The 26897-nt window shown below is 42.7% G+C and overlaps 3 protein-coding genes and 1 long non-coding RNA gene across 4 annotated transcripts; 2 read left to right on the forward strand and 2 right to left on the reverse strand.

Annotated features, from left to right (window-relative positions):
- The first annotated feature begins 3703 nt into the window (after nucleotides 1–3703).
- c7b (complement component 7b) lies at nucleotides 3704–9321 on the forward strand. Its single transcript, XM_029709483.1, has 17 exons — nucleotides 3704–3869; nucleotides 3955–4016; nucleotides 4109–4184; nucleotides 4293–4434; nucleotides 4598–4745; nucleotides 4954–5092; nucleotides 5195–5323; nucleotides 5428–5671; nucleotides 5783–5896; nucleotides 6112–6278; nucleotides 6388–6616; nucleotides 6795–6966; nucleotides 7113–7200; nucleotides 7319–7451; nucleotides 7953–8141; nucleotides 8278–8374; nucleotides 8496–9321. The coding sequence occupies exons 1-17, from the start codon at nucleotides 3801–3803 to the stop codon at nucleotides 8797–8799; spliced, it is 2502 nt and encodes an 833-aa protein (XP_029565343.1). The 5' UTR covers nucleotides 3704–3800; the 3' UTR covers nucleotides 8800–9321.
- Nucleotides 9322–9430: 109 nt separating this feature from the next.
- LOC115159610 (uncharacterized) lies at nucleotides 9431–10780 on the forward strand. The gene is made up of 2 exons (XR_003868916.1): nucleotides 9431–9772; nucleotides 9886–10780. It is a non-coding gene; the product is annotated as an uncharacterized LOC115159610 (long non-coding RNA).
- A 2953-nt stretch (nucleotides 10781–13733) lies between these two features.
- Nucleotides 13734–16950, reverse strand: rgs7bpb (regulator of G protein signaling 7 binding protein b). The gene is made up of 6 exons (XM_029709494.1): nucleotides 16765–16950; nucleotides 16100–16272; nucleotides 15239–15369; nucleotides 14941–15085; nucleotides 14648–14718; nucleotides 13734–14547 (listed from the first exon to the last, which is right to left on the reverse strand). The coding sequence occupies exons 1-6, from the start codon at nucleotides 16912–16914 to the stop codon at nucleotides 14456–14458; spliced, it is 762 nt and encodes a 253-aa protein (XP_029565354.1). The 5' UTR covers nucleotides 16915–16950; the 3' UTR covers nucleotides 13734–14455.
- A 124-nt stretch (nucleotides 16951–17074) lies between these two features.
- On the reverse strand, nucleotides 17075–26456 carry rnf180b (ring finger protein 180b). Its single transcript, XM_029709493.1, has 9 exons — nucleotides 26342–26456; nucleotides 25502–25607; nucleotides 24010–24108; nucleotides 23035–23883; nucleotides 21558–21771; nucleotides 21287–21412; nucleotides 20844–21001; nucleotides 20326–20382; nucleotides 17075–17205 (listed from the first exon to the last, which is right to left on the reverse strand). The coding sequence occupies exons 2-9, from the start codon at nucleotides 25580–25582 to the stop codon at nucleotides 17167–17169; spliced, it is 1623 nt and encodes a 540-aa protein (XP_029565353.1). The 5' UTR covers nucleotides 25583–25607; nucleotides 26342–26456; the 3' UTR covers nucleotides 17075–17166.
- Nucleotides 26457–26897: the final 441 nt, after the last annotated feature.

Consider the following 26897-nt stretch of genomic DNA (forward strand, 5'->3'; position numbering starts at 1 on the left):
TCATGTTAAACACTATTATTGCACACAGAGTGAGTCTATGCAACTTATTATTTGACTTGTTAACCACATTTTCACTCCTGAACTTATTTAGGCTTACCATAACAAAGGTGTTGAATACTATAGACTCAAGACATTTCAGGTTTCCATTATTTTTTTTATTTTTTTTAAATGTCTAAAAACACAATTCCACTTTGACATTATGAGGTATATTATGTGTATGCCAGTGACACAAAATCTCAATTCAATCAATTTAAAATTCTGTCTGTAACAACAACATTTGGAAAAAGTCAAGAGGTGTGAATACTTTCAGAAGGCACTGTATGTTATCATTTAATTTAGGATTCCATCAACACCACAGGCCTTTCTGAGTTGGAGAGTTTGTATTTTGTCCTGTAGTTCATTCAATGTAAGTGGTGTAAACGGTTCTTTGTGGATGGACAGGGTTCTACCAAGAACCGTTTGGATCAGAATAACCCATTTTGGTAGACAAGGGTTCTTTGTAAGGCAAAGGGTTCTACCTAAAACCTTTAACATCCAAATAACGCTTTTTTGAAGAAAAGGTTCTTTGATGATTCTTTGGAAGGCGAGAACGATTCTTTGGCAGACAAGAAAGGTTCTACATAGAACCAAATAGAATATTTCCCAGCATGCCTTATTGCAGGTAGATTCTCAGAATTGCTTGTTTTGCTGTAATATCACATTGATTGGTTGATAAATATGATGCTACACAAAGATAAATAACATACAGTTTTCTAAACTAATCCAATGTGATGGAGTTATTGCATCCGTTAATGAGATGGTCTTCCCTACCCTGGCAGTCATTCTGAATGCAGGTTGTGGGCGATTAAAAAAGTCTGGCTGGATTCCAATAGGAATTACACATCACTTTGCAAGCCAGTATAATGCGACTATGCAAAATGTGTACAAAAAAAGTCAATGTAAAATGTATGTGTAGCAGAAAAGCTGTAAAAACAAACAAGATATGTGTCCTCCGAAGAGGGTAGATGGGTTAATAATAATAAAAGAAAAAAAGAAAAAAAAGACAAGTCTTTGGTCTCTTTGAAATCGTTCCCTGTAGTTTGGAAATGTTTTCTGAAGTGCAACACTACAGTGTCCTCCAATGCCACAGTTGAGTGCCTTTTCAGCTATGGTGGAAACCTGTTTACCCCTCAGAGAAACAGGATGTCGGATGCTCATCTGGAACATGTCCTCTTGCTGCAATACAACAGCAATTTCTGCCTTCAATCATCTCAGTAGGCTAGCTTTAGAATAGGCCTACTGCAATGCCATGACTGATATGTAGGTTTATTGCACCTAGCTGTACTTTTCTTGCTTAAACTTAAAAAACTACTTGGTGGACTACATGTGTGATTACACTGTGTATATTGCAAAAACATTTTTTATTCATATTTCTATTTCTCATGTTAGTCATTTAGCAGACGCTCTTATCCAGAGTGACTTACAGTAAGGAGTGCATACATTTCATACTTTCTTGTAATGGTGTCCTGTGGGATAAGTGTTTAGCACCATCCATGTTGCTGTGTTACTTAAGCCCTTACCTATACGGTACATGGTTTTAACATGTTTCCTTTGTCCTGCACATTTTTAGATAGGTGTACATGTTTAAAATACGCATTGTGGTCTGACTGTAATCAGATCTTATAGGTGTAAATGGACAAGATCAGGAGGAAGGAGGCATGTTAGAGGCAGGTATACAGGGCTTAAATACATTTTTGTCACAATGTTTTGTGATGTGTTCTAATGTGGCTCTGCTTGGTGGCTCAAGCATCCTGCAATAAATGTTGTTAAATTGGTAATTATCATTATTTTCTTGTTACGTGTTTTACGGGTGAAGTAATCCAAAAGTAACTAAAAGTAATCAGATTACGTTACTGAGGCCAGGTCATCCAAAAGTTACGTTACTGATTACAATTTTAGACAGGTAACTAGTAACTGTAACAGATTACATTTAAAAAGTAACTTACCCAACCCTGAGTATGGACACCTGGCCAACTGGATGAACCTGGTATGATCATGTGTCTCTTTGGCCGATTTTAAATGTTTAAACATGTATTCTCTCTCTTCATTGCCTTCCACAGGGAAAGATGGTGAAGGGAATGGGAAGGCCTATGGACCTAGTGGCCAATGCATGAACCAAAGTGGTGGTGACCATGGAACATTCTGCTATGGTACACAAGTACCTATGGTACTTCATACACATTACCTTTTACCCTATACTAGTGTCCCTAACCTAATACACTATATGGTAGTAGTGTACCCTATTCTAAATACTATAGTAAAACCTTTCTCCCTCCACTCAACGGGGGGCAAACATAAAATCCTGGAGGGTTGTACTCTGCACAGTGTTAATAGGGTGATCACTGAAAAGGTGAGCTTTCTTTAACTTGACTTCTGCAGGCAGTGTCAATCCCCTCTTCCTGTATGCACTGAGCCACTCACTCTATTTTCCTGTCACCCTCTGTCTCCCAGGCAGTTTTATGATGTTGACAAGACCAGCGACCTCAATCTTATAGAGATATGGGAGGGACTGACTCCTGATGACATCAGAGTATGCACTGGCACAGACTTTGCTGTCAGTTTGACTACCATAGAAGCCTATCCTTCATCTCAGCTGATGAATCATGAAATAAGCATGCTGACTCATCCATACAAATAATATCGACACTGAATGTTCTGTGCTTCCATTATAATGCATGACGCATAACTCGTTGATCATTGTTTGTGTTTATCTTGATAGGTGTCCCCAAATCTAAGACCAATGCAGCAGATCTGAAACCAGTGACTGTAAAACCATTTCTGCACAGCACAAAATCTTTCTTTTAACATTCCACATGGCCATAGTGTTACACATGTATGAGGACATGTACTGTACACACCACATCACTCTGGGAGAGAGGAATACATTAGTGAAAGAGAAATACTGTATGTTTAAGATGGCCGGGGCCTGCAGGCTTGGTGATGGTATTGACCGTTGACAGCAGAGAGGATAACAGGGAGTCAGTGGGCTACAATGTGCCCATGGATTACAACAGATTCAGCCTGTTGAAGAATACACTGCACTGCAATGAGTGGTCATTCAAAAGCTGTATATTTGATGTTATTAATGTCTGATTGTTTTTATTTTAAAATGACACCTCTAACTACCTCTAATAAAAATCTGTACTTGAGTTTTTCAGTAAAATGTGAAACTCAAAAGCTAAAAACACAATTATTTTTGTTCAGTATGGGATGATAAAAACCCTGTCAGCTGCTGTATTGTGTCTGGTTGATATCATACAGTCAGTCATACATTACATATACATTTGCTTGGGAGCAACTGGAGTAGAAAAACTCATACAATTTGGCTCTACTATCTTGGGTAAATACAGGCTTGTGACATTTGCACCAGTTGTGTGGAGCAGAGAAACTCATCCTGGAAAAACAATGATTGCGCAACTCCCTCCCAACTCAGAAACAAAGTCCCGGTGCTGTTTGAACAAAAACACTTTTATTTCATGATTGTACATACAGTTTTACCTAATACCATCACAAAAACCTTGACACCACCAATAATTTTACTAGAAATGAATAAAAGCCCATGGAAAAATGGATAGAAATACTCTGATTAGGTTTGTTGCTGGCACAGGGCTACAGGGCCCCCATTAATTACGCATCAAGCAAGGGAGGGGGAAATGGGTCCTTATTGTTGTCTGGCTGGGGGAAAGAACATGAGTGTTTCTCCCGTGTGGAATGTCCTGAACTCTGGGTGCTGTTGAGTAAGCTCTCTCTTCACTAGCTATATGAGCTGGACTCACTGTGCTTGGGCCAGAGGAAAAGACCTGTCTGTCTCTGTGGTGTGCATTATGAAGGTAAGGAGTTCTCACTTATCCTCTCAACATGAATGATGATTACTATAACTCTATCTGACCATGTGAATGTCATTATTTCTCCTAGCTGAACTTGGATGTAACTCTGTCCTGTTTGATTCTGTTACTCTCCCTTCTCCCTCGCATTCGGTATGTACTGAGAACCTGAATGTCTCATTCATCGTTGACATTTACCATTCTACGTAAAAGCTGAACATGATTGTCTCCATCCGTCCACTTAGCTGTGAGCGTCCTGTGAACTGCAGATGGGGACTTTATGGGGAATGGTCTGAATGCGATGGCTGCACAAAAACACAGGTACACACAGTCAATCACACATACACACTTAATTGCATGGACTTCAAGAAAGGAAGATTTAAAAAAAAACTTGCATGTATTAATATGATGCTTTCTGAATATTTACAGGTTCGCACACGGACTGTTGAGGTGTTTGCCCAGTATCAGGGCAGTCCGTGCTCTGGGGCGGCTTCTCAGAGTCAAGAGTGTGTCCCCAAGAAAGGATGTCCCTTGGACACAGGCTGTGGAGAAAGGTTCCGCTGTTCCTCAGGTACTTTTTAAAATCCACATGAAGCCAGTAAAAATAAGTATTTTTTGTCTATTTCTGCACTGTGTACTGAATTAGTGTATTGTTTAGTACAGGTGACCGATGTGTATGTATGTGCATATACGATTCATAAACAACAACAACAACATATGTATGTGTATCTTAGGACAGTGTGTGAGCCTCTCTCTGGTATGTAACGGAGACCAGGACTGTGAGGAGGGCGGGACAGACGAGAGACACTGTGATGCTGACAACAGCCACTATGTGTGTGACCTGGACAAGACTCCTCCCAACTCTGACCAAACTGGCAAAGGGTAGGCACGCCCCCCTCTACCACTAACATCATATGACATGTGTAGTACAACACATCTTGCAAATTTGATGTGATGAGTTTTGCTTGTGTTTTTCTTAATGGTCACTTTGCATTGGCTATACTGTATTTCCCAGCATGTTGATGTGATAATCCAGTGTTGAAGATGTGCAGATAGGTATCTGAGTTAAGGTTTGTATTGTCCCCTGTAGGTATGATGTGCTGACAGGGAAGTTCAGGTCTGGTGTCATTAACACACTAAGCTTCGGAGGGCAGTGCAGGAAGGTTTTCAGTGGAGACCACAAGACCTTCTACAGATTGCCTCAGAGTATCCTCAGGTACACCTTCCAGGTGAGCTATACTATACTACATGAGACTGCAGGTTTGGTTTAGTAACAGGTAGTAACTTACTGGTGAAGTAATACAACTACAATCTGTGAGATCTCTTCCTAGGTGGTGGTTGAGAATGACTTCACCGATGAGGCCTATGAGAGCTCCTGGTCCTACATGAAGCACATCCAGGACAACGCCTTATGGGGACATGATCGCCGTACTTTTCACACAGAGCTCAACAAAGACAAGGTGACTCACTGAGACTATAGCTGGTTGATGACAATATAGCCCTGCGTGAGTTTGTAGAGTATGATAGTTAGGTCTTATATGCGTGTGTCCCTCTCTTCTGCCAGTCTCACAGGCTGCTGATCATAAAGAATCAGGTGGAGCTAGCCCAGTTCCAGAACACCGTGCCCCAGTACGTCACTCTGGCAGAGGGCTTCTGGAAGGCGCTGTCCTCCCTCCCAACCACGTACAGTTACCCAGCCTACCGCTCCCTCCTGCAGACCTATGGCACCCACTACTTGTCAGAGGGGGCCCTGGGGGGCCAGTACCAGGCCCTGCTGGAGTTTGACAACGAGGCCCTCAAAGAGACCAGTGAATAGGACCCCTTTCTCACCAGATAGAGACACATAACTGTTAAATATGGTATTCATTGCATTGAATACATTGCACATTCTTTTTGATTTCCTCTTTCTCTGATTGAAGGCACAACAGATACAGAGTACCAACGGTGTGTTACGAAGAAGAAGCGCCGCTTGTTCAGGAAAAAGGTCAAAACCACATGTGAGAAACTGGTGGACTCTCTCAAGACCTCTAAAGGTAGGTCCTACAAGTTTCTATGTCACCCTTAGGAAACCTTATATACACGGTATGCACCACGAGTGCTACAATGAATCAAAAACAACACAGTAGTAGAAAATATCAACTAGTCTGAATTGTTAAGAATAGAAAAGTACTGAATTGAATAGGTCTGAATTGACAATAAAAGATGCATTGTATGTAATCACCTCTGTCAACCATGATCCTGTCTGCAGAGTATAACAACAACAAGCTGCCTATTAAGACCAATGTCATCGGTGGAGACACGTCCTTCATAGCTGGCCTGAGTGTCCTGGACCTGGAGAACCCTGAGGCCAATGGACAAATGTATGACCAGTGGGCCCGCTCCGTCAAGGACTTCCCTCAGGTCATCAATATGAAGGTAGCATAATCACATACATCTCATATAACTATAAACTTTTTAGTCAATTTATATCATATTTTTTGGGATGCCATCATGTTATACTGTATCATGTCCATCCATATTGTAGCTGCGGCCTCTGTATGAGCTGGTGAAGATGGTGCAGTGTGCCGGGCTGAAGAAGCTCCACCTGAAGAGAGCTACAGAGGAGTACCTTGCAGAGGAGCATCCCTGCCACTGCCAGCCCTGCCACAACAACGGGCAGCCCCTGCTGACTGGCACAGAGTGTAAATGTGTCTGCAGGCCTGGTACCTCGGGCCCTGCCTGTGAAAGTGGCACTGTTATAGGGGAGCAGCTAGGTAAACAACCTAAATTGCTCACTTCCTGTACTAACTTGTCCACTGACACTGTATTGTTCCTACAGGCCCCGTGCCTCTGACACTGAGCAAGCAAGATTTCAGATCAATGTATGATGTTGTGCATTTATCCATAATGATTGACTTATAAATGTGATATTTTGTCTCTGTCTTTAATAAGGGGTGATCCATGGGAGCTGGAGCTGCTGGTCATCATGGGGATCTTGTTCTCAAAGTCAAATGTCAAGGTCTAGGACCTGCACTAACCCTGCCCCCAGGCGAGGGGGCCTCCATTGTGTGGGGCTGCCCACAGAACATACTTCCTGTGAAGAGCCAGACCTACAACATTTACAGTGAGGAAACTTGACCTCTGACCAAATACTCTTTGTACAACAAGCACACATTAGCACAGTAGCTACAGTTACAATAACCTCAGTAGACTTGACCAGTTGCCACATCTGCTTCAGAGTATGGGGGTTGACTGTGTGTTTGTCTGCAGGATGATGGAGCCTCAGTGTTTTGGTCTCTCTATAAGTCCACCGAAGGCATGTAGAGCCCCGCCAGCCCTGAGGAATGGCTTTGTCCTGGTAATGGTCACCTTTCCATTCCTGTTATCTATTGCAGAATTCAATAACCTTCAAGGAAGTGTGTGTGAATTTGTCTGCTGTATGTTGTGAAAAAGCATCAATGTGTATTTGTATCTAGAGCCCCAGAGATGTATACCTTGTAGGCAGTAAGATTGAGTACTCCTGCATAGAGGGCCACTACATCACTGGAGAAACTGTGGCTGAGTGCACTGACAACAACAGCTGGACCAGAGGACCATTGGAGTGCAAGAGTAGGTACTCAAAGGGTTAACTTTTTAAAACACTGAGGTTGGATCTGACTCACTCAAACCACAGAGTTTCTAAACCCAGAGGCGCAACATCACAAGACGTCCCGGGAACGCTTGCAAAGCAGACCAGGCTGGGGTTTGGGGTTTGAGAAGTGTTGAGAGAAGTGAGAAGTGAACAATTCTTCTTTAGATGTTCATTTTCTCAGGATGTAAAGGCACAACCTAGATTTGAGACAAGGTCTTAAGTAGTTGAACATGTTATTACTCTGACTTCATAAAAGTGACAAGCTGACACGTTTTCATTTTCGTGCCGTTGATTTGAGAGACTGCACATAAACAGCTTGAGCGAGACAACCGTTAGTCCCAATTACGAGTTTCTACGCATGGGCTTAGCTAGCCAATGTCGCCATGACATTGCCAACAAGTTTGATCGGGGATTTCTATTGGAGATGCAGTTTTAGCCTATCTTCATACTGTACTATCTTTGCTCAAACTATATTCTAGGTGCAACATGTGATGTTCCGTCCCTTGAGAATGATGTCACAGGCACGCCTTGGAAAGTGATCTATCAAATTGGGGACAGTGTGTCCCTGTCCTGTCCTGTGGGGATGATGAGAGAGGGCATGGCAGAGATCGTCTGCAGCTCCAGTCTGCAGTGGTCTCCATCCCCAGACAGCATAAGGTGCAGAGAAGGTAAGAGATCCAGAGATTCAACTGCTATATGGGAATCAAGAAAGCAAATTCTTACCATCTTTGCTCTGAAATTAATTGAGGAGGCATCCCATTCCATTAAATATTCATTTTGATGTGTTTATTCTGTGTGTGCCAGTGCCAAAGGGCCCCACCCCTCCACTTGGCTTGAACTGCAAATTATGGGAAACACCAGGAAAGAGTCAGTGTGTGTGCAAGCTTCCATACCAATGCCAGTGAGTATTTCAACTGCAGTCTTTTCACATTTCTTGACTTTTGACAGAGTAATACAACTAAGTATATACAACCAACTGGAAATAAACAAGATATTTTTATCTGATTATTTTTCTCTTAAAGGCCATCCCTGCAGTTATGTGCCACCCTCCACACAGGCAGAACAAGTAAATTGGGCATGTGTCAACTTGGAGCTCTGCAGTGTCTGGGGCGGAGCTTCAAGCTGGTGAAGGACAGTGATTGTGATTGGTCGGATCAGGGGCTCACTTCCTGCCAGGAGGAGTGCTTTGACACCTCCGTCCAGCTCTGTGTCAAACTACCAGACAGTGCTGTTGCTGTGACAATGTCAGAATGTGAGGTGGGGGCTCGGAGGTGCCAGGGGGAGCAGTTTGATGTGGTCAGCATCAAGGCCTGTTCTGCACTTTAAAAAATGATTCTTAACCATTAATTGTAATGTTTTTTTTACATAGAAGAGAGTAGTCCCTATATTCTAATAAAGTGTAGATCAAGGTAGAGCTATCCATTTTCTACTCTACATGGTAATAGAGAGAACTATGCCACTAAGCTTTTGACTTCAGATAACTTTTTTGGACTTTCTTTATTGGTTGAAATTTGGCCATAGAATCAATGAATGAAAAACACATATTTTCAATGACACCTTGTCAACTTCCGTAAAATATGTATTTTATCTTTCATTCAGCACCTAAAATGCACCTGATTTCAATGTCTGGATAGTACGTATTTTCAATGTCCGGAAAATACGTATTTTTGACGTCCGTATAAGATGTATTATAACCTTTCATTCAGTACCGGAAATGCACGTTATGTCAACGTCTGGAAAATATGTCTAAAAGATGACTGGGATTGTTGCAAGTTGTAAATAAAAGAGCATTAGACAAAAAAGGTGACTTTTTTGTTAATTTCAATTAAACGCTACGTTATGACACAATAGAGTTGATTGCATTAAGTGACTTTTTTTGTAAATGTCACAATACCAGTACAAAATAACCTGCAAAGAAGTTAACAACAAACTACATTTTAGCAAATCAAGTTGAACCAAGCTGCAACTGAAACGGAACAAAATGTGCTCTTTCTGAACGTTAGTCTTTACAGTTAAATGTAGTGTGTGCTCTATGGTATTATGGACAAGGAGAGAGTGATAGAATATGGGAAGAGGATGGGTACAGCAGGACCTGAATATGTGGACTCTTCACACAGGCCTTCATTGAGAATCTCAAACACCATCTTTCTACACTTGATGGCAGCCATGGAGCACAGGGTCATACTCCTTTTGCTCTGGGTCTTCAGCAGCTTCACACAGAACATGTGTTCTCCCTCAGGACAGTCCTGGGGAACTTCACACAGACATTGTTTGGACTCTGAGTGCACAAAGACAAAGGGTAAGAGCAACATGTATATGAAATTATTTTGCTATGTTGAAATCCTATCAACAAATTCATATTTGACAAATAATTATTTGTATTGCATCTTAACTAGTTAAAACTATTTTCAGATAAGGTTATTTCAGCTGAACGTGGTCAAGTGCTATCTGACACATAGAGGGATTGTGTGGCCAGTCAGAGTTACCGGTGCAACTCTTACACTCGTAACAGATGTCAGAGTTGCAGGGCTCCTGGACTGAGCTCTTGGCAGACATGGTGGCACTGAACTTGGCCCAGTCCAGGCTGACCACATCCTTGCCACATGGACCCACATTCATGGAGAAGAGCTGGTCACCATGGCAACAACCCGGGTGGAAACCACAGTAGGACATCATACCACTGCCAACTTCAACATTGAAGATGCAGAACTCGTTTTTGTATGGGCTGCAATACACACAACACACACAAAGGTGGAGCACACACAGACATGGAAACCATAGATCAATACAAGTAGAGCTAACATTAAAAGGCTCTTAACCATCCATTAATATTACATTATTCATGACTTAATGAAGATTGATAAATGAAAGTGCTCACATGCAAGTCTCTCACGCCACGCAAATACATTTGGAACTATCATGCCTCTCTCCTCCCCCACATTGAGTGTTAGAAACAAACAACTTATCTGGACAGACACACAGACAGGACAAAAATCCAATTACGTCACTATGCAATTGAATCCTATTGTCAATCATGTGATCTTCACTTAATTGTCGATAAACTATATGATGACTTAAAAAGGACACCAACATCCTCTAATGTTTCTTCCAAGCCCCTTTGAGACAGTCTCCACCTATTTTGCAGTGCAGGTCATCGGGAAGTAAAGGCTCCCAGGTTAGACTCTTGCAACAGCGTTAGAAGCCCCGCCCTGGCGGTGTCATGCCTTTGTCAGTGCAGTCAAGTCCCACAGAGTGGCCCACCTCGCTCTACTTTAAAATCATTGAGTTAATAAAGCCTCTATACAAACATGGTTTCTTTTTTGCTTTCTTGACTAAGGCAGCTCCAAAATGCAGGTGTTTCAGCCTAGCTCAGTGCTTTCTGTGGTGGTGGGGCAGCCAGTGGAAAATACGGAGCGTAGGGGTTGATAACGTTCTCTAGTTGCGCCGTGATTGGCTCTGTGTTCTGTCACTCATGGAGACACTACGTCACTGCCAAATCTAGGTGTAGAGCTCGAAAATTCAAGCCCCTTGGGTGCTGCCATAGAGTTACATTAGAAGTGCCAATCCAAGAAGGCTTAAAGTCATTGGCCACAGATAAAATTAAGTCAAATCACGTTATATCTACAGTATATTTAATTGGATTGATCATGTCAACATCATACTTTCAAAATATTAGCTAACAGTCATCATAAATCAAGTCAACAATCTACTGGCAAATCCTTTTTAATTCTTGTCATATGAAGAGAAATAATGAAGAGAAATTATAGATAAAACAGATCGGTGCTCATCGGCCATAAGCAATACACAACAAGTTGGAAATCTCAAATTCAACAATGAGTGGTTTGGAAGGAATCGGTGGCTAACTGCAAGCATTGCAAAGCAATTACTAGCCTGCTATTTAGTGGAGTGGGTGTGTTGTCCCAATTCTCGGTTTAAGGTTCTCTTTAACTATTTTAAAATGATAAACATTCAACGTTGGTCATGCTGTAAATCCAGCATGATTTCTGCCACAATCAAAACAACTGTTAACTCAGAACTGGGAAGTCTGACTTCAGTGAGTTCAAGACAACTCAGGAAAAAACTAGCTCCGACTGGGAAAATAAGTTTTAACGGTCACCCAACTCGGAATTGTCGATCGGGAACTTGGGCCTCTTTCTAGAACTACGACCTGAAGATCACTGACGTCATCATGATTCGACCCTGTTTTTTTTCGGAGTTCCCAGTTGTCTTGAAAGCACCATAAATCCAGAGAAAGACAGACTTTGATGACAAAGTTTGAAGACGAAATTTGCCCACGAAGGACCGCCACGTGCCACCTTCCTGTTCAAGTGAGCACAGCACAAGGTGAGTCCAAAAATGTCTTGTATGCTGCTGCATAAATTATGTAATATGCCAGGGAGATATGTATACTGTATCTAAGAAAGTAATACTAAGTGTATGTTGGAATGAAATTCCAGTTGGAATGATTGCGCCAGAGGGTAGGGAAGCCGTCTTATCGGCTCTTAACCAATCATGCTATTTTGTTTGTTTTTTCGCGTTGTTCGTAACTTGTTTTGTACATAATGTTGCTGCTACCATCTCTTAGGACAAAAAAGAGCTCCTGGACATCAGAACTGGGATTACTCACCTCAAATTGGACGAGGAGTTCTTGTTCAATGAGTCAGACGCGAGGGATATACTACGGACACCCGACCAGGCCCAGATCCACGTGATTCGCTGGAAAAGGAAACACACTACCGTTCAAAAGTTTGGGGTCACTTAGAAATGTCCTTGTTTTTGAAAGAAAAGCACATTTAATGAAGCTGCCAGTTGAGAACTTGTGAGGCGTCTGTTAATCAACATAGACACTCTAATGTACTTGTCCTCTTGCTCAGTTGTGCACTGGGGCCTCCCACTCCTCTTTCTACAACATTGACAATGTCTACACTGTATTTCTGATCAATTTGATGTTATTTTAATGGACAAAAAAATTTGCTTCTCTTTCAAAAACAAGGACATTTCTAAGTGACCCCAAACTTTTGAACGGCAGTGTATGTCTATGGGTATGACTTCATATATCCCTCACAAATGATTGGTTATTTAACTTGTCTGTCAAAGAGGACACCCCCTTCCTGCATCAGCCACAAACCAAGCCTAATAGATAAGACAAAAAAAGACTGAAGACTCTAACACGGAACCGAAACCGGCTTCGCGCGTGCGCCATCATGCGCCATCGTGCATACATTTATTTTGTCCCCCCACACCAAAAGCGATCACGACACGCAGGTTAAAATATCAAAACAACCAATTACATTAATTTGGGGACAGGTCGAAAAGCATTAAACATTTATGGCAATTTAGCTAGCTAGTTTGCACTTGCTAGCTAATTTATCCTATTTAGATAGCTTGCTGTTGCTAGCTAATTTGTCCTGGGATATAAACATTGAGTTGTTATTTTACCTGAAATGCACAAGGTCCTCTACTCCGACAATTAATCCACACATAAAACGGTCAACTGAATAATTTCTAGTCATCTCTCCTCCTTCCAGGCCTTTTCTTCTCTGGACTTTATATTGCGATTGACAACTTTCAGAAATTAGGTGCATTACCGCCACCGACCTCATTCGTCTTTCAGTCACCCACGTGGGTATAACCAATGAGGAGATGGCACGTGGGTACCTACTTCTATAAACCAATGAGGAGGTGGGAGAGACAGGACTTGCTGCGCGATCTGCGTCACAAATAGAACTGACTTCTATTTTAGCCCTTGGCAAAACAGACGTTCGTTGGCGCGCGTGAGGAGTGTGGGTACAATAATTGAATAACATAGATTTCTAAATGTATTTTGCACGCACGCAACGCAAGCGGTGTAGTCAGCCTGTAAGCCAAGACAACACAAAGTTCCCAAGTCTTCCAAACCCTCCTTTCGCAACCTTCCATCCTGTCCCCTTACTGGAAAAAGTGTCTGGAAATTCCAGATTCCAGTAATATTCACCAGCTGTAAGTTGTCTCTACAACTCTGACCCCTGACACTCCCTTGAGTGTGGAAAGAGAGGGGTCATGGGTGGAACACTGAGTTCCTGTCACACTGATCAAATATAAAATGGTTTCATGTTGTGATTGATGAAGGTTATAGCTTTGCAAGTACCCACAACTACAAAGAATAGGTCCATTTGTCTCCTTCATGTGAAGTATACTTTAAGCGGACATCATGTGTGGGCTCTGAAACCAACAAGAAACAACAGATCAGAGCCTCTCTATAAACCAGACAAAAAGGATTATTTAAGTACAAAAAGTTTATTCACATTATAAAATGGCCTATACATACCTGTCAGCCGTAGAACAATTTATAGCACAACATCTATACACTACACATCTACCACAGTACAAATAGCAATATTCATGCTGTACACTTTCGGCCAAGACATCAAAATAAATCAATGCAAACGATTTAGACATCCAATCTTTAGATAATCTATAGTTAAATTATTCAAAGAAAGTTTCATACAAAACATTTACCACCATTTATATACTGTATTTACATTAAATGAGAAATGTTTTTGATATGGAGCATTGCAAAGCCCTTGTGATGGAAAAAGTAAGTTAGAGACAGATTTCCTTTTCATGGAAGACTGCAAAAGAAGCATTGCACAGTGAAGAAATATAATGACATTCTGAGGAAGATGTCTAAAGGCAAAGATTAGGCAAAGCTGTCTACCAACATACTGCATCTCTCATGGCATCAGTTTGGCACATCTGTTTGTGCTCGTCTATAGACCTAAGGGTCCTCCTTTTCTACAAAGAGAGACAGCTTGAATAATATAATAGCAAAATATGCATGTTTGTAACATTATATTTTAATAGCTTTTTATACATATAATCATATTACAAAATAAAGACAGACTGATCAGAAAGTTCCTTCCCCAAATGGCAGTAATAACATGTAAGGTGTTGTGTAGGGTTGGTGTGCTGCCCTTGCTGCTGCCTGCAGGACCCGACTGACTCAGCCAGACACCAGGCAGCAGAACCCAGAGAAGCGCCTCTTCCTCTGCCTGACTAGCGGGTATTGAGTGAGATTCAGCAGACTGCTGTCATCTAGACAACACAGACAGAGGAACCTGAGTACAGTGCAGTGCCTTCCATCTCGTGTATCTTTCATGATTTAACACACTCTTACAGTACAAATGCTACTTACCTTGGTTTTTTAGTGGTAAAGGCATGGTCTCCCTAAGTTTGCTGAGTAGGTTTCTCATCTCTCGCATGTCCCTGAGGAGACAGGGTGAATCGTGGGTAAATCCATTTACCACCTCTACATGGTCACAGAGAAAGCCTACACACAAACTGAAACATGAACGTCTACTATAAACTTGTAATGTCCAATCTGTTGATAATCCTATTCATGTATGGCTTAAACAGTACTATCTGGCCTGGGCTTTCTGTTGACCATGAGAGACCATGAGTGTGTAAGCATATTGCATTACACTATACCTCTCTATGTTTTCAATATCGGTGCACACCAGCCAGGACTCATGTTGGTAGTCCACAGGTGAGGAGGAGCGCTCCTCCAGGATGGGTACATCAGAGCTCTCATCCATCTTGAAGTCCAGCCTGGGCTCTGGGTATGAATCCTTTCCTGGGATATGATCAACATATAATACTGGGTAACCTGTGATGCCATGTATTTCATATTGTAGCTACTTATTTCATTGTGTGTAGACATACTAGTCTCCATCTTGACATTTATCTGAACTATCCTGCCCTCTGCTGGTTGAGATTGGTTTTTCACCTTTCCTGTGGAGCTGCAGTACCCCCAATAGACACATGGACTTGAGCATCTCCGTGATGAACATCTCCAGGCAGCACTGCAGCTGGATGAAGAGCCGGCAGATCTCTGGGTGGATCTCCCCATCCTCTGGCCTACAACACATACAGTAGGAGAATGGACAGTTTCAAATCTTATCACTGGCTCCTATTCTAGCCCTTTGTGAATCCCCCTGGATCTAAAGCAGGGGTGGGCAACTTTGGTGGGGACCACAACAAATCTGAACTCATCATGGGGGGCCACAGTGGCTTAAGGGTCTGCATATCCACATCCATACCCACACATGCAGTCGATAAGGCCCTAAGTAACATTTATTAATCCATGGGCCTACAAAAGGGGGGCCGCAGGGCTAATTGCCCATCCTTGCTCTAAAGAGACTGGAGGTGTGAGGGGTCTTTAATGGCTAAGGGAAGAGCAGATCATTTATCAGTAGATCACACTAAGCAACAAGGACAGCTCCAGGGGCAATTGAAGACATCAACATATCACTTCCAGTAACTGTATCATAGATTCCAAGTAGCCCACTGTACAGGTTTGGGGTGCATTTTATTTGAATTCCAGTCAATTCAGGAAGTAGTCTACATTGAAATTCTAATTTAAATCCTTTTTATTCGTTTTTAGTCAAATGTGGAATTGGAATTTGGTTTACTTTCTGAATTGAAATGGAATTGAACCCAACCCTGCTACTGTATTTAATTATCCTGTCGAGCAGGGCTTGGATTGACACACTAGCACCGTGGACAGCTCCAGTGACGATTGAAGACGTCAACAGATCACATTCATTAAACTGTAGCCTATCGTATATCGTAGACGCAGATTCCTTACCCAGACCCAGATATCACGGTGAGGTTCTGATGGGCAGCTTGGGCCATAGCGCATCCTTTGGTCCTGGTACGGTGCAGCACGGCCCGTAAAGAGGGACAATCGGCAGAAATCTCTCCAATAGAGATGACCTGTTCTCGGTACAGCGCCACTAGAGTGTTGAATTCTTGGACAGTCTGAGAAGCAACATGTACAATAACCCCTTTCAGCAAGTCAATGCATAGCTCCATAGGTTTTCAAGGGCCCAATATAGGCCTAAACTTTAATAACAATTTCGCACTATAAAGACACACATATATATACATATACACACAACTACTAATTGTGGCACATTGGTGTAATATTGTAGTAGCTATCCTTGTGGCATGCCCTTCTGAGTGCAACATATATTATTTAGTCTATCGCACCTTAAAGCGTTAAGAAACCATTCAAGGACATTCTTAAATGAATTTCTCTATGGCTCCTGGACTCCCATCTACGACTTAGTTGGCAGATAAATGTAGCTTGGTAAGAAAATGTCTCTGGTTAATTATATTTAGAATATCTAGCGTTGCGCATTTTAATTTGTTGTGGGTAAAATATATATAGGATAGTGTCTGCTCTTATACTAGTACGGCAGAAATGACTCCATTGCTTTTACCACTAATGCACGATAGATCATATCTCACCATCCTACAGTCGCCTACCGCCCGCTGGGCTTTCCGCGCGCTCTCGGTGCTCTCCCGGCGCTCGGGGTCCCTCTGCGGTGGTTTGCCGAGCTGGAAAATGTTCACTGCGGATCTGGGGCGGTTAACGCGCCCGTTCGGTGCAGAACACATGCATACACAGTCACTGATAAAATCCCACGTACAGCCTATCTATAATATTCGTATGTTCAGCTTGCAGGACGACAGCAAGTAGTGGACGGCTCGCAGCTTCTTCTCTGCATCTCTCTCCTCAGCGGCGAAGCGAGTCACCTTCACCCCAGCAGAAGGCCAACTGCGGCTGAACGGTCTTCTGTCGTGCCTTCACCTGAGAAGCGAATTCACCGGGAGCCCGAGCCAACCATTTGTCACTGCTCCGGCATCCCGTTAACTGTTGAGACGTCGACGACTCCAAAGCAAGCGGGTCTGTCGCAGGAAAGTATGGAGAATAAACGTAAATATCTCCAAATATTATTCGTATCTGGCATGAGCAACAGCACATTCAAAGACCAGCAGGAATATGAATGCTCAAAGTAAATCTCATCAATTTACGCACATCACTGCCTCCCCGACTGATGTGAGATACAGAAGAATACAGACATACAGGCTACTGTTGGCTGCAAGCAAACCAATGTATTATTGTCACCACAATTGCAAACCAATGAAAACTGTACATTTGACACATAACTTACCAGAGATTTGGCAATTTGTTCTGTAAAATGTATATAAGATGTCTATCATTGGTAATACACTGAATGACACACTGGTAAGAGAAAATATTACAATGAGTCCCTGCAACACACAAAATTGCAACAGTACTAAAATACACTATATATACAAAAGTATGTGGACACCCTTTCAAATCAGTGGATTCGGCTATTTCACGCATACCTGTTGCTGAAAGGTGTATAAAATCGGTGTATAAAATCTCCATAGACAAACATCGGCAGCAGAATGGCCTTACTGAAGAGCTCAGGGTCTTTCAATGTAGCGCCACATAGAGATGCCACCTTTCCAACAAGTCAGTTTGTAAAATTTCTACCCTGCTAGAGCTGCCTCGGTCAAGTGCTGTTATTGTGAAGTGGCAACGTCTAGGAGCAACAAGGGCTCAGCCGTGAAGTGGTAGGCCACAGAAGATCACAGAACGGGACCGCTGAGTGCTGAAGCGTGTAGCGCGTAAAAATCATCTGTCCTGGGTTGCAACACTCACTACCGAGTTCCAAACTGCCTCTGGAAGCAACTCCAGCAGAAGAACTGTTCATGAAATGGGTTTCCATGGCTGAGCAGCCGCACACAAGTCTAAGATCACCATGCGTAATGCTAATTGTCGGCTGGAGTGGTGTAAAGCTCTCCACCATTGGACTTTGGAGCAGTGGAAACTCGTTCTCCGGAGTGATGAATCACACTTTACTGGCAGTCCCTCTGACAAATCTGGGTTTGGCAGATGCCAGGAGAACGCTACCTGCCCCAATGCATAGTGCCAACTGTAAAGTTTGGTGAAGCAATAATGGTCTGAGGATGGTTTTTATGGTTTGGGCTAGGCAACTTGGTTCCAGTGAAGGGAAATCTTAACATTGTAGCATACAATGATATTCCAGACAATTCTGTGCATCCAACTTTTGGGGAAGTCCCTTTCCTGTTCCAGCACGATAATGCCCCAGTGCACAAAGCGAGGTTCATAGAGAAATGGTTTGTCGAGATAGGTGTGGAAGAACTTGACTGGCCTGCACAGAGCCCTGACCTCAACCGCATAGAACACCTTTGGGATGAATTGGAATGCCGACTGCGAGCCAAGCCTAAATCGCCCAACATCAGTGCCCGACCTCAGTAATGCCCTTGACCCAACAGCAATGTTCCAACATCTAGTGGAAAGCCTTCCCAGAAGAGTGGAAGTTGTTATAGGAGCAAGGGGGCAACTCCATATTAATGCCCATGATTTTGGAATGAGATGTTCGACGAGCAGGTGTCCACATACTTTTGGTCATGTAGTGCATATTGAATAAAACGTTTATAGTTATATGAGATGTACATTATCAATCAAAAGTTTGGACACACCTACTCATTAAAGGGTTTTCCTTTATTTTTACTATTTTCTACATTGTAGAATACTAGTGAAGACATCAAAACGATGAAATAACCCATATGGAATCATGTAGTAACCAAAAAAGTGTTAAACAAATCAAAATATATTTAAAAGTAGACACCCTTTGCCTTGATGACAGCTTTGCACACTCTTGGCATTCTCTCAACCAGCTTCACCTGGAATGCTTTTCCAACAGTCTTCCCACATATGCTGAGCACTTGTTGGCTGCTTTTCCGTCACTCTGCAGTCCAACTCATCTCCAATGGGTTGAGTTTGGGTGATTGTGGAGGCCAGATCATCTGATGCAGCACTCCATCACTCTCCTTCTTGGTCAAATAGCCCTTACACAGCCTGGAGGTGTGTTGGGTCATTGTCCTGTTGAAAAATGTTAGTCCCACTAAGCGCAAACCAGATGGGACGGCGTATCGCTGCAGAATGCTGTGGTAGCCATGCTGGTTAAGTGTGCCTTGAATTCTAAATAAAATCAGTGTCACCAGCAAAGCACCCCCACACCTCCTCCTCCATGCTTCACGGTGGGAACTACACATGCAGAGGTAATCCGTTCCGGTTGGAACCAAAAATCTCACATTTGGACTCATCAGACCAAAGGACAGATTTCCACTGGTCTAATGTCCATTGGTTGTGTTTCTTGGCCCAAGCAAGTCTCTTCTTCTTATTGGTGTCCTTAAGTACTGGTTTCTTTGCAGCAATTCGACCATGAAGGCCTGATTCACGCATTCTCCTCTGAACAGTTGATGTTGAGATGTGTCTGTTACTTGAACTCTGTGAAGCTTTTATTTGGGCTGCAATTTCTGAGGTCTAGTTAACTCTAATGAACTTATCCTCCGCAGCAGAGGTAACTCTGGGTCTTCCTTTCCTGTGCCGGTCCTCATCTAAGCCAGTTTCATCATAGTGCTTGATGTTTTTTGTAACTGCACTTGAAGAAACTTTCAAAGTTCTTGACGTTTTCCGTATTGACTGACCTTCATGTCTGAAAGTAATGATGGACTGTCGTTTCTCTTTGCTTATTTGAGCTGTTCTTGCCATAGAATGGACTTGGACTTGATATCTTCTGTATACCACCCCTACCTTGTCACAACACAACTGATTGCCCCAAACACATTGAGAAGGAAAGAAATTCCACAAATTAACTTTTAACAATGCACACCTGTTAATTGAAACACATTCCAGGTGACTACCTCATGAAGCTGGTTGAGAGAATGCCAAAAGGTTACAAAGCTGTCATCAAGGCAAAGGGTGGCTACTTTGAAGAATCTCAAATCTAAAATATATTTTGATTTGTTTAACACTTTTTTGCTTACTACATGATTCCATATGTGTTATTTCCTAGTTGACGTCTTCACTATTATTCTACAATGTAGAAAATAGTCAAAATAAAGAAAAAACGTTGAATGAGTAGGTGTGTCCAAACCTTTGACTGGTACTGTATGTGATTATGCTACCTTCATGTTGATGACCTGAGGGAAGTCCTTGACAGAGCGGGCCCACTGGTCATACATCTGTCAAAATAGGCCTATTATTATAGATCTCTGTGCATTTCTTAACCTGTTTTTTTTTTTTAACAATAATAATTATTGGTCTTTCGTTTTCACTTCTATTACACTTCTATCCCTCATAAAACAATTGTGGATTTACAGTAAAAACATTTTGGGTAAAACTCTCACAAAATATGAAATAAGCCCATCTACACAACATCATGTCAGTACTGGTATTTCTATATATATATGACCTCCAAAACTGCAACAAAAATCACCTTACAGTTCCAGTTCCACTCAGGACTGCTCATGATTCCAGTTAACATATGGAGGTGACAGGTGAGTTACCTGGCAGTAAGCACTACTAGGCACAATACTACATCATCCAGAAACCCCAGCTGTACCATTTCTAGAGGTCAGCCATCACTGGCTAAACACACAAACAGCACTCAAGACAAGAAGAAGTATGCTAGAAAGCAAAGAACCAGCAGGGCCAGTATCCAGTTGAGAGAGTGGATGTAGATGATGACCAGGTCAATATCGAAGAACCAGCCGCGCATGTCGGCCAGGTCCAGGGCATCCAGGGCGAAGCCTGCTGGGGCAAAGTGCCACCACCTCCCTGGAGCCACCTGCCCCTGGTACCCTGGGATACAAACAAGAAAACTGTGGTCAGAGAGGGAGGCAGACACAGTCCCTAGTGTACACATTTACAATAATGGGTTTTTGTTTAGGACTGCTCAAGCTTGGCATGCTAGTTAACTAAGAGACGTTCACTTTGTGAGAAACTCATTAGTTACATGAGAATTATAACATGTTTGTTGCATTAGAGCTTACAGGTACGCACAAAAATAAGACAAACTGAGTTACAGATGATCAGATATCTACTGCAAACAACACGCAATATATCCACATCCACAATATACCTTACCCCAAAAGATGCGGAAACGTTTTCGGCAGTTGGGAAGAGGCCATTTAGCACAGTTGGCTTTTTGAAAGTTGTGTTTCCGTGAGTGGTAGACCTTCGGGAAAAAAGTCTTAGCTGTCTGGTTGAGCTCTGAAACCAAAAGGCAATTAAACAAATTTAGTTAAAACTCTCAAAGGGCTTCTTACTATTTACAGCTATGGAGAAAACAGCTATTTGTTATCAATAACGGAACCATTGGGGGGAGTATGCACCCTAAATTGACGCCGTAGCTCACCTTTCTGGAAGAGTGTGTGTGAGATGAGGGTGCGGCAGAGGGGACAGGGGGTGTTGGCCGGCCGGTTCTTGGCCAGCGTGCGGAGGCAGGGCTCACAGAAGATGTGGCCACAGGGGTGACAGCTATAGGGACTGAAGTAGACATCCAGGCACACAGCGCAGGTGTAGCCCTCTCTGTCCACCTCCTCACTGTCTGTTAGCAGCCCTGTCACACTCTATATACAATAAGATAAAATAATAGTGAGGCAATATGGAAAATAATATCTAACAGTAACACAGTTGACCTACTAATCTCTTGTGGACAGACGCACGTAACATAAATGGTATCATAGCGTCTGTCAACAGACTGTGGGATGCAACAACTAGCAAGGATCTTTGTTTCTGGCACTTTGATTTGTCATCATCTTGCATCTTTTGAATTTCGGAAAGGGAGGGGACATTTGGCCCATTTGTTGCTTTTTACATCTCTTTGTTCACTTTGCACATGATGCTCACATATGATATGAGAGCACTCCAATCAGCCCGTCAAGTGCCATTGTGAGAGAATACTGACAGGCAATAGAGTCTATGGTTTGGGCAGAACGGACGGCTTGTTGACATGCACTAGTCACCCCAATTCAGATACCCATATCACAGAGACCGACTGTAACCATGACGAGAGTGGTTCGTGGAAGGGCTTGAGTTTACAAGCTATCAACCAAAAACGATTAAACTCATCTTGGCACAAGATTAGCCAACTTTATCAAACCACATAAATCAACCTCTAATCTGGGTACATCCACAAGAGAATGCCATGGTGTTGTTCTTTTCTACAGTCAGTTAGACTAGAACAAGCGTAGTACTTGTAGTCCACACTCCACAGTAGTGTAAGTGTCTCTCAATCATATACACGTCATATACACTGTAGGTCCACACTGGCCACTGTCAACCAACAATCTCTCTCTGCTACTGCTGACAACACAGGGAAATGTAGTCACCCACCTGGCAGGCAACACCCACCTCACTAATCTTCTGCGCTTGTGTTTGCTTAGCTGATGGGCGACGACATTATCAAAGGAAAGATATAACTTTCCCCCTTTCCAGACACAGTCAAAGTAAGGTGAAGGACTTTGAAATGTGTGTCATACATGTAACTGCTTGTGGTAAACCGTGTCAGACTAACAACCACAGGGACTCCACTGTGGTCTTCTTGTCAGCTCAACAAAATGGTCAAGAATAATGTCACAAAAATGCAATGTAACTAAAACACTGGACAAACTAAACTGTATGAATGTTTGACTTACCATTACATGCATAACTCCATTAGACATTTCTGTTACAGCCAGATGTCTTTCTTACCGGCACTTATCTCAATTCAATTCAATTCAATGGCTTTATTGGCATGGGAAACACATGTTAACATTGCCAAAGCAAGTGTCTCTTTCTCTCTACCTGTAAATAACCGTCCGATCTCAATTGAGGCCATGACCAATTCTCACCTGTTCCTGGGAGTGGAGCCAGCGTTCTTTCTTCCTCTGTTTCCTCCTCTGGCTCTTCAGCCGGTTCTTCTCTCTCTTGCTGAACCTTTGTAGGGCTGGAGAAGCATTGTTAGCTACTAGCTGGGCCTGGAGCTCTGTGGGGGTTCCCCTTCTCTCCTCCTCCACGGCCCCCTCCTGCTCTCCAGGGATGTGGGAGACATCTGGCCCTCTCAGGGAGAGAAGACGAGAACCAGGGGCCTCTCTAGTCAGAGGTGATAGGCAGGTAGGTGACCTAATAATACTAGTTGCAAATAGATGAGGGGTGTAGGACAAAACAGGTGAATGGGGCAGCTGCTCTATCCCAGTCCTCACCTCTCCCTCAGTCATCTCTACAGGGCCAGTCTGGGAGCCAGAGCTACAGGAGGGTTCCAACCTGCCCCTCGCACCAGACTTCGTATGAGAAACAATGCTGGGGGAGCTCAATGGAACTGATTGGGTGGCTCTGATGTCAGCCAACTGGAAAAAGGCATCTGGGTGTGTTGTGATTGGTTGGCTCTCAGCGTTAAGGCGGGACACAGAAGTACAGCAGAGCTGTGAGCCAACCAGAAAGTCCTCCCCGACCTCTGACCTGTCCTGCTCACTGTGAGAACCCCCCGGCTCGCCCTTCAGGCAGCCCGGTCCTCCCCTACCTCTCGTCGTCTGCGGTCTGACCACATGAAGGTAGCGTTTGTGGTCCTGGTCGACCCGACTCTTGCTAAGGTGCACGGTGGACTCCTGACCACAGGGGCATTTGGTGTTGTTGAGAAAGTTGAAGCCACCCAGGCGAGCACCACAGTTCTCGCAGTTCAGCTTCCCCACTGTCCACTGGGCCTGCAGAAAGAGGACATTAGAACAGAAAGAACTGATAGGCTTGTCTCAAATTTGTATCCAAAAGTTACAAAAGAACACAGTGCAAATCAAACACTAGCACACACCTGTACAAACACAAACTCTTACCTGGTGAACTGACGTCAGTATCCACTCTGGCAGTGTATCAACGTTAATGTGCCAGACGCTGCATGTACCTGCTGCCGTTGTGTCATCATCAGGCACTATCTGTAGGGAGATAAACTCCCATCTTTACCCAGTACAGACCCGGTCAACTCCTAACCATATGTCATAACACCAGCCTGGCTCTCCCTACTAAAGAAACATTGCTCTTTTCCTTTTATGAACTGAACAGGAGTGAAGGACCTATGGTGAAACTCCGCCTGATGCACGGTTTTGTTTATTTCATATAAGCAGAATAGTGAAATGTATGTGCCGGCGTAAATGTGAATGTATAATTGGTTGAATGAGTGAGTCTTAAGTGGTTTAGGTAAAAGCAGCACTGTGCGTTGAAAAAGCTATGTGTTGTTGTCTATAGTGATGTACAGTAACCTAAGTGTATGAAAGTGTATATACTTATTTTAAATGTGTGTAGTTATGTCCTTGAGTTGTTATTGTCTATTGATGTGTCATGTTTTGTGTGGACCCCAGGAAGAGTAGCTGCTGTGTTAGCAGCGACTAATGGGGATGCTAATAAAATGCTAAAAAAGCCACGTGCTGCTCCATTTTCTCCCCTACCACTGAGAGACTTTGCATCAGGGGTAGGAAACTAGATTCAGCCATGGGCCAATTTTTGTCAGAGAGGATGGTGAACATAATTAAGATAACTTGTACAGTGCATATTGACAACTAAACGCAAAAAGAGATGGAATTTGAAAATAACAATCCTTTCATACCTTGATTCCATTGAGAATATTGTATTTGTGGGAACACTTGGGAACAGACTTTTAGTTGAATTCCTGGTGGTTTAAGTATTTTTTTACATATATTTTTTATTCTAAAAACTTTTGGGGGGCAAAATAAAATATGTTGCCGACCCCTTCTTTACAACCCTGGTTGGGGCAAGGAGAAGGATGGAAGCAACACTGTTACAGTTACATGAATCAGAATGTGAGCTATGGATCCATATGGTTCCACCATGACTTCATGAACTTTAGGAGGGAATGTCAGGATTGTTTGGACTGCAGTCACTGACCTTTACTACACTCAACATTACTTGGATGTTTTTGCAGTCTAAGGCAGGGCCCTTCAGGGGCTGTGTGTAAGAAATGTCTCAGAGTAGGGGTGCTGATTTAGGATCAGTTTTGCCTTTTAGATTACAATAAATAAGATTACATGGACTGGGGGAAATTATCGTAGATCAGCATTCCTACTCTGAGGCTTTGTTTAGACAGACAGCCCAATTCTCTTGATTTCTTCAGATGAGCTCTGAAAAAGATCTGATGTGATTGGTCAAAATACCAATTAGTCGAAAACATCAGAATTGGGCTGCCTGTGCAAACGCAGCATGAGATGGTTGATGGACAGCCTCTGAAATATTGCCTTGGGAGTCAGAGCTAGAATGCTTTCCTATGTGCTTTACATACACTATACTAGCTGGAAAAGTAACCCCGTCACTCACCGGATGCAGGCTTGTTGTGTCTACAAAGCCTTTACGACACTTCCTGCAGCGGAGCATTGCCACCGCCCCTGGGTTGTCCATGGAGACCGATGTCTGCTGTTCTCATCTGCCACAGAATCAATGAAAAAGAGGGCACAGTAGGCTAAATGCCAACACACAGACAAATAGGCAGGGAGCATGTATTTCCTCTCATGGAGAGGATACCAGAACATGTGATATGCATTCAGCACAGGTGATAAGGCCCATGGGAATTTTTCTGAAGCACTGTTAGAAGATGAACCCAAATAAGGCTGAATCCCAATATGATCCATGTGATGATGACTCTTCGAGTTTTCAGAAAAACTGCTGGAAAACAGTTTACTGTATGTGTACCTCTATTCGTATATAGCCTACATTTTAACATAACTGACAACATTTCAACTAAGAGTCAAAATTGAGACAGTAGGCCTATCTACTCAACCTTGCTCATGGATGCAGTTACTCTAACCGTGCGTGGCCATAGCCCTATACAGTAGCGTCACGCTAAATTCATGATATAACAGCTAATAAACATTTAGGCTTTATTTAGATAGTATTTTATTTACTACGTAAATAAAAAAAATACAACAAAAAAGGCAACATCCAAATGTAAATGATTATTATTAATAGCGTGAAATACAAAACTAGCCATGCCAGCTGAGCTAAATCTAGCAAGCAAAAATCTAAAAACTAAACTCCTCTCCTCTCGTGAGGCGGTGTGCTGCTAGTTCAACATTTCCGTTCATTCTTTTTGACAAATGCAAATGCTTATGACGATGGCTTTTGAAACAATTGCCATACTGAAAAAATAACATATACTACCTGGGATTTCCAAATTCCTATGCGTTCCCTTCGAAACGATTAATTAACAATTTAATAGAAGAAAAATTCGTCCGAAAGTTAGAGGACAATGACGTCATTGCTTTATGTTACGGAGCGTCAGACGCACCAAACTTCACAAGTAATCCACTCTGCCATGTAGGTCTACGCCAGGTGGCAGCATCAGACCTGGTCACAGCGGGGTACGCTGGCCATTGTGCTGATCTGAGAAATAACTTCAATAAATTCCATATCTTTATTTTTAAGCAAGAACAGCAATGGCAGATTCGTTTGTAATATTTTCGTAATTGAGAAAGGACAGGCTATGAGCAATGTTTAGATATGAGCAATAGCCCTATGGTTTCCGTTACAGCTGTGGTTTTCTAGAATAATTGAGGCTATTGCTCATATCTAAACATTGAATAATAAATACATCATACAAATAAAAACGTTGAAAACGACTGTGTGTGTGTGTGTGTGTCTATGCCAATTCATTGTTATTAGTGCTCTATCAAATCCTGTTGGTAAAGGGATGATAGCACCTGCATCTCACTGCGCG

The sequence above is a fragment of the Salmo trutta genome, chromosome 23, assembly GCF_901001165.1.
Source record: "Salmo trutta chromosome 23, fSalTru1.1, whole genome shotgun sequence".
Lineage (NCBI taxonomy): Eukaryota > Metazoa > Chordata > Actinopteri > Salmoniformes > Salmonidae > Salmo > Salmo trutta.

Coding starts and splice junctions, on each gene's coding strand:
- c7b (XM_029709483.1), top strand. CDS start 3,801: ATGAGCTGGACTCACTGTGCTTGGGCCAGAGGAAAAGACCTGTCTGTC. Junction 5,672..5,782: donor CGAGGCCCTCAAAGAGACCA/GTGAATAGGACC, acceptor CTCTGATTGAAG/GCACAACAGATACAGAGTAC. Junction 6,617..6,794: donor TGTTATAGGGGAGCAGCTAG/GTAAACAACCTA, acceptor GTCTTTAATAAG/GGGTGATCCATGGGAGCTGG.
- rgs7bpb (XM_029709494.1), bottom strand. CDS start 16,914: ATGTGTTCTGCACCGAACGGGCGCGTTAACCGCCCCAGATCCGCAGTG. Junction 15,086..15,238: donor ACTGCAGCTCCACAGGAAAG/GTGAAAAACCAA, acceptor ATCATATCCCAG/GAAAGGATTCATACCCAGAG. Junction 14,548..14,647: donor TTTACCACTAAAAAACCAAG/GTAAGTAGCATT, acceptor TGTGTTGTCTAG/ATGACAGCAGTCTGCTGAAT.
- rnf180b (XM_029709493.1), bottom strand. CDS start 25,582: ATGGACAACCCAGGGGCGGTGGCAATGCTCCGCTGCAGGAAGTGTCGT. Junction 21,413..21,557: donor ACACACACTCTTCCAGAAAG/GTGAGCTACGGC, acceptor TTTTGGTTTCAG/AGCTCAACCAGACAGCTAAG. Junction 20,383..20,843: donor ACTGGATACTGGCCCTGCTG/GTTCTTTGCTTT, acceptor CTATTTTGACAG/ATGTATGACCAGTGGGCCCG.